This window comes from Trachymyrmex septentrionalis, unplaced genomic scaffold, assembly GCF_001594115.1.
Source record: "Trachymyrmex septentrionalis isolate Tsep2-gDNA-1 unplaced genomic scaffold, Tsep1.0 scaffold127, whole genome shotgun sequence".
NCBI lineage: Eukaryota > Metazoa > Arthropoda > Insecta > Hymenoptera > Formicidae > Trachymyrmex > Trachymyrmex septentrionalis.
Window position 1 is genome coordinate 942,164 of NW_017304406.1, and position 6,197 is coordinate 948,360.

General features: G+C 30.4%; 1 protein-coding gene across 1 annotated transcript in view; it reads left to right on the forward strand.

The window, feature by feature from the left end:
- The window catches only part of LOC108756445 (uncharacterized protein KIAA1109), a 22,936-nt gene extending 16,943 nt beyond the window's left edge, over window positions 1-5,993 (forward strand). Inside the window, exons 35-50 of the mRNA XM_018500264.1 lie at window positions 4-199; window positions 309-485; window positions 726-927; window positions 1,019-1,395; window positions 1,474-1,874; window positions 1,982-2,305; window positions 2,374-2,685; window positions 2,765-2,957; window positions 3,097-3,326; window positions 3,394-3,678; window positions 3,752-3,940; window positions 4,032-4,238; window positions 4,587-4,610; window positions 5,140-5,270; window positions 5,371-5,576; window positions 5,649-5,993. Of these exons, the coding sequence (XP_018355766.1) occupies window positions 4-199; window positions 309-485; window positions 726-927; window positions 1,019-1,395; window positions 1,474-1,874; window positions 1,982-2,305; window positions 2,374-2,685; window positions 2,765-2,957; window positions 3,097-3,326; window positions 3,394-3,678; window positions 3,752-3,940; window positions 4,032-4,238; window positions 4,587-4,610; window positions 5,140-5,270; window positions 5,371-5,576; window positions 5,649-5,868 (3,674 nt within the window). The 3' untranslated portion in view covers window positions 5,869-5,993. The remainder of the gene's footprint in view (window positions 1-3; window positions 200-308; window positions 486-725; window positions 928-1,018; window positions 1,396-1,473; window positions 1,875-1,981; window positions 2,306-2,373; window positions 2,686-2,764; window positions 2,958-3,096; window positions 3,327-3,393; window positions 3,679-3,751; window positions 3,941-4,031; window positions 4,239-4,586; window positions 4,611-5,139; window positions 5,271-5,370; window positions 5,577-5,648) is intronic.
- The last annotated feature ends 204 nt before the right edge of the window (window positions 5,994-6,197 follow it).

Sequence of the window (6,197 nt, forward strand, 5' to 3'; positions counted from 1 at the left end):
TAGCAATAAAAAGATATAAATTAATTGTTGTAATCTTTGTCAGGCAATCATCTCTACCTAGTGCGAGTTCTGATTTGAGTTTACCAGAGGGAGAATTAGAGTGGCCAGAGACTATTGAGATTGAAGGAGAACGAGTTGAATTGAGAAAGAAGAATAGAGATATCAGTTGTACATCGAGTTATGACAGTATGGAGGGAAAGTATGTGTTTTCTTAATAATTTAGAATTATGAAATATATTGCAAATATATATATTACACAGAATTATAAAATATATGTGCAAATATATTACACTATCTTCTCTTTGCAGTGCACCATTACTAGATTCATTTGGAAAAGAGCAAGCTTCATCGACATCCTCTCCATTTATTACCCAGAAAACTCAAGAACCTAATATAGATTTCGAACTTGATGTTAAAGTTTTAATTAATAGCGGAAAATGTGTATTACACACAAAAGATCCAGGAAAAGAAGATGAAATTAAACTGTAAATATAAAATAATATATAATATATATTGTCTTAATAACTTTAACAATTTTTTAAGAATATTGAAAGACGTATATTGTAATTAATTTCTCTATATTAATCTAATTGTTCTAATAAAATAAATACGTTTGTATAATTTATTACATATTTTACTTCTTAATTTAGTACTTTCTAAAATAGTTTATATAATAATTTATATAATTAAATTTTTATATAACAAATATCTTTTCTCTATTATAGCTTGAATAGAATGAAGAAAGAAAGATCATGTTCTGGTGGTACATTTGAATTTCAACCTGGTAGTCCCAGTAGCAGTAGAAAACATTTAAATAATAAAGAGAAACCGTCAACAACCAGTACATCTCGATTGAAATATCTACAGCATGCAAGTGTGCCTTTAGTAGATTTAACAATTTTTCATATTCCTGGTTTGGATGTTAAGGTAAAATTAAAAAAAAAAACATTTTATCTATCAATGGTTATACGTATTTTGAACAATGATATAAAGAAAAAGCTATTTTGTTATATTTTAGGTTCATTACGAATCCAAAACTCTTCCAGAAGAATCATTATCTCCCCGCATATCTGCTGAGAACAGTTTATTAAATCCAATTACAGTGCTTAGAAAATCTAGTACTAAAAAAGCCAGTCTGTTTGCTTGGATGACTCTTCAAAGCATTCCTGAGGAAACTATTATTAGTCCTCATATCCTTGAATTTTTAGAGCAGACTTTAGAACCCATTCCGAGCAAGAATAATTTCCAGAGTAATGTGCAAACAAATGCTGGCTTTCTGTTAGAAAATACGGAAAACACATCGTGGGCTGCCACTGCTGCAAATAGCAATTATGTTTATGCCAGTTTCCCTGTTGATGTTATAGTATATTTTCATATGCAGCCGTCTACATTCAGGTATGTTAGGCACTACATTTTATATAAATTTTAAAGAATCCAATTTATTTGTTCAAAAATTTTAATATTTTTATATAGATTCTCATCTTTACCAGTTTCACGAGTAGAATGTATGTTACAATTACCATCGCTTGATATTGTATTTTCATCAAAACGTGCTGAGGAAGAATTAATAGAGTTTCGAGAATTGAAGTCGCAAACGACGGGCAAGGAAATAGGTACAGCTATCGGTGGATTATCTGTCACAGGTTGTTTAGCGGATTTTTCCGTTTATATTTTTCATCCGTATGGTGGCGGAAAGAAAACAGGTTTAAAAGAAGCGCAATGGTCGCCTTTGTCAGACAGTGAGAGAAAAGATTCGTTAAGTATCAACGTCGAATTTGTAAAATTTCATTTGTCAAGAAGCAGAAAATTGAATTTTCAAAGCGAACAGCTTAAGAAACTTTCGGATACTAGTCGTGCTGTCATACGATTTTCAAGTATGTACATAATGCAAATCAAAATATCGCAAGCATAATTTATGAATTTATTTAGATATATATTAACTATTGTTTTAATAAATTTTTTATGTAATATTATTTTTCAGCAATTATTGATATTGGATCTGCCTCATTTAAATATGATATGCGTCGACTAACAGAAATTCTGGCATTTCCAAAGGCTTGGTATCGACGTAGCATAGTGAGACGGTTATTTTTAGGAGATTTAAGTTCAGGTACCGCATATTCCGAAGGGGATGGAAGTCCTCCATTAAATCAGGAAGAAGCAGTCATGGGAAGCTCTTTATTGAAACATTACGATAGGCATGATCCATTATCAAAAAATGCATCTGAAAGAAGTCCTATATTAAATAGAGAAAAATTGAAATTAACCTTGGAAAATGATATGCCAAGACCTACGCGATTAAAAGGTATCTGCTTTCGCGCAATTAGAAAAAGAGTAACTTAAAATTTATATTAAATGTTACTTTTATGTTAGATATTGGAAGAGGATGGAGTTTTACCACAGACAAACAAGTATCGTCTGAAGTCAAATTAAGAGAATCCGCATGGGAAACATTGGTGTTATTTGCAGTGAATTTTACACGCCTTAATGTGCATATGAATATGGGTAATGTAATGGGTAATGTTAGCTGGATGACAAAGGATTTCAGATCGGATGGAAGACTGTCTATTGGCAGCACGGGACATAAAAATTTGTATATAGGCATTGGCTTAGGAGGATCGAGTTTAGATGCGAAAGGTGGTATAGTTGGTGGAACAATTGAATTGAGTAGAATTGACACTTACAGTGAGTTTTCAAATAATTAGGTTTTTATACATTGATAAGTTATAGAGAATTTAATCTATATTTTTACGCATTATCATAGTACATATTCGAGAAGAACCTGGAATAGAACCTGATCATACAGTAGGATTGAAATTATTTGCATTAGAATTACGATTGGATTATATGGGAACAAGTGTCCTAATGTCTCGTGTGTCTTCATTGGATGTTACTCTTAGAGATGAATGGAAAATTAATCGTAGTAGCAGTGGTGATGCTTTTATGCCAACCCGAAGGTATCTTTTAATTTTATCCTAATGAAGTAAAAAATACATTGCTTCAATGAAATAAGTAAAGAAATAACAATTTTATTTTGTCGAAATTCAACATTAAAAAGCGATATATATATATATATATAAGCATATGTTCATATAGGCCCGCTATTATTTTTATGCACGGTGACTTGGGCTGGGATCAATTACAAGTCATGATCAGTAAATCAACAACAGCCGATTTGTTAAAAATGTTTTACAAATTGGATGAGTTTTTCAGTCAACAATTTAAGAGCAGCAAACGTGTATTTAGTTCCTTACAAACAAAGCATCAAAGAATGAATAACAGTAGCATTAAGAAAAGGCAACAAAAGAAGAAATCTGCTGTAGATGGTAAAGAATTGTTAATATTTATCAATTATTATAATGAAAATTATGATGCTGATTAAATTCATTGTAGGTGGTCCATGGAGTTTGAACCAGACTGCTATATCAGATGCTAGACATCATAGACATTGGCAAAGAGTATTAACTCAAGTAGCTGGTCTTCAATTAGGAAGCTTAAGGTTCTCTTTGCCGTCAACTGGTACCGTCCTTGGTGGTACAATGGAACTTCATGGCTGTAATATTAGCTTAGCATGTTTCCACGGAATTAATTTTAAAAGCAAAAGCTGGGCTTTGTTCTCGTTAAAAGAACCCTGCATAAGTTTTGCTACAGAAGCCCAAGAAATCCCAAGTGTTGAAAGTAATTAATATTAAATAATCATCATGTTAATTCTATATCAAGTGTACCATAAATTAATTTTGTTTACATACAGCACCTACCTCTTATGACGTTCACGTCGTACAGACATTAACCATCAGTTTAGGACACCAACAGGAACAACATGCAAGACATCATTCCATGGCAACTGTATGCAGATTAAGTCGAAGTGTTTTATTTCCACCGCAATTTAAATCTCTGCAAGAATGGTTTCATTATGCATTTGCTAGTAGTGAGATTGATGGTATGTATAAAATATAAAAGTAATTTCATTATTTTTTCGTTTTTATAGAATTTTATATATTTTTGTAACTCCTATCTCTTTCATCACATAGCGGTAGACAGATTTCCGTGTGTCGAGAGAGATAGAGTGGACAGTACATCTGACGGTAGTAATGTATCACGTGGAAGGAGCACGTCCTCAACGTCTGGTAAATTGCAAGAACATTCTCATACACGGGAAGTGATATTTGCCTTGCCTTCATTGCAACTTCATCTGAAAACTGAACATTTACAAACAGCTAGAACACCAGACGTTATAGGTACGTAAATTGAAAATAATTGCTATTTTGCTATCTAATTTAAATATATATCTGTGTAATATTAATCGCTTTTTTTTCAATAGTAATACTGTATAAATGTAATCGGTGTTTTTATATTAAACTTTCAATAAGATACGAAAATAAATTAAATATAATGATGTGCAAAAGAGACGTTCTAATGATATTAATACGTATAGAGGTTTTGTTTGTTATATATGAAATTATATTAAGAAATGTATTGTCAGTACAAATTTTTTTATGTTAAATTACACTAAGCACAAAACATAATATTATATATCCTTCCATTGTGCTAATTATTCTGCAATTGGTTCTTTCATATATTTTTAGGACTTCCTAAGCATATTTTATATAGTAAGTATATGAAGTTTATTATGTTTGGAATGATAAAAAACGGTAGAATATTTAGTATGCTTTGTACATGTTTAAATAAATGCTTAGGCGATATCTTATATCTATATCTTGTTTAATAAGTTTTTAAATTTTTTAAAAGTCCACACACATACACACGCGCGCGCGCGCGCACGCACACTAATGTGACGAATAAATTAAAATTTATAGTTTTTTTCAATGACTTAAAGTTATTACGCTTTAATTAATATTATGCTCAATAATATAATTAAATATAATACTGTCAAGATGATATAATCATGAGTTACAGAGTTTATTTACAAATTTTCATAATTTTATTTAATATAAATAATTAGTAATGCTTAAGTAAGCATGAGAAATTAATTTTATTATTTAAATAGAACTTAACTATAGAACTATGATATATTTTTTCATACGAATAACTTCAAGATAGTGTAGTATATGCAAAAATGTTCATTCTTAAAAATCATTATTAAAATATTATGATTATTATGTTTTATTCAATTTGCAGGCGAAAAACCATTAGTTGAATGCAGTTTTATAACAGAATTTGAAGATCATATATTTGTTACTGTTGATGCCGAAGCCTTTTTCTTCCTACATGATCTTATTACGTCATATGTGAAAGAAAAAGAAAGAGTGGTAAGAGTTTTTATTGAAAGTACATTTGAAACAATTTTAAATCTGAATCTTATCTATTAGGGAAAATATACTTATTCTTATAAAATTTTCTACATTATAGCATACAATGCAGAATATGGGTGCAAGAGCACACAGTCCTGACCCACAAGAAAAAAAAAATATAAATACCGGTACAGTTAACATATCTAGCGTATTAGTTACTGCCGAGGACGAGAAGAAACGCAAACAATTTGATCCAGCTGAAATGTTTATAAAAGACTGGCGATCATACAGATGTAAAACATGGCATTTAGAACCAACAGTAAGGTAAGATATTTCAGAAGTATATAGCTTTTTCGAAGCCATGTAAGATAACGTAAAATTTCTTATTTTGTCAAGGCTACTATCGTGGGCTGGCAAAAGTATAGAACCTTATGGAATCGATTATATCCTTCAAAAATTAGGATTTTCTCACGCACGTACGACGATACCAAAATGGATACAACGAGGATTTATGGACCCTCTAGACAAATTACTCGCCATTCTTATGTTAAGAATGGTATTAGCTGTTCGTGAAGAATCATCAGATGAACAAAAAGAATATAAAAGAGAAAAATAATACTAACTTGACTTTTTTAAAATAATATACATATGATCTCGCAATAGGTATTACAGCGGTGCAATAACACGTAAGAATAATTCACGTCAGTGTTACGATGCGTTAAAGTTTATGCATAAAGTAACAAAAGCCTATGTATACATTTTTTTATTGTTTATTTAAAATAGTTAGGTTCTGAAAATAGTTGATATTAGTAATATAATTAAAAAAGAACCATAGTGGTTGATAATAATCGTTCTACGTAAAGAACTATGTAACTTATATTTGTAAAACTGATGTCCAGATATATGTGCTACATGTTTTAGTATATGTATATATATATATATATA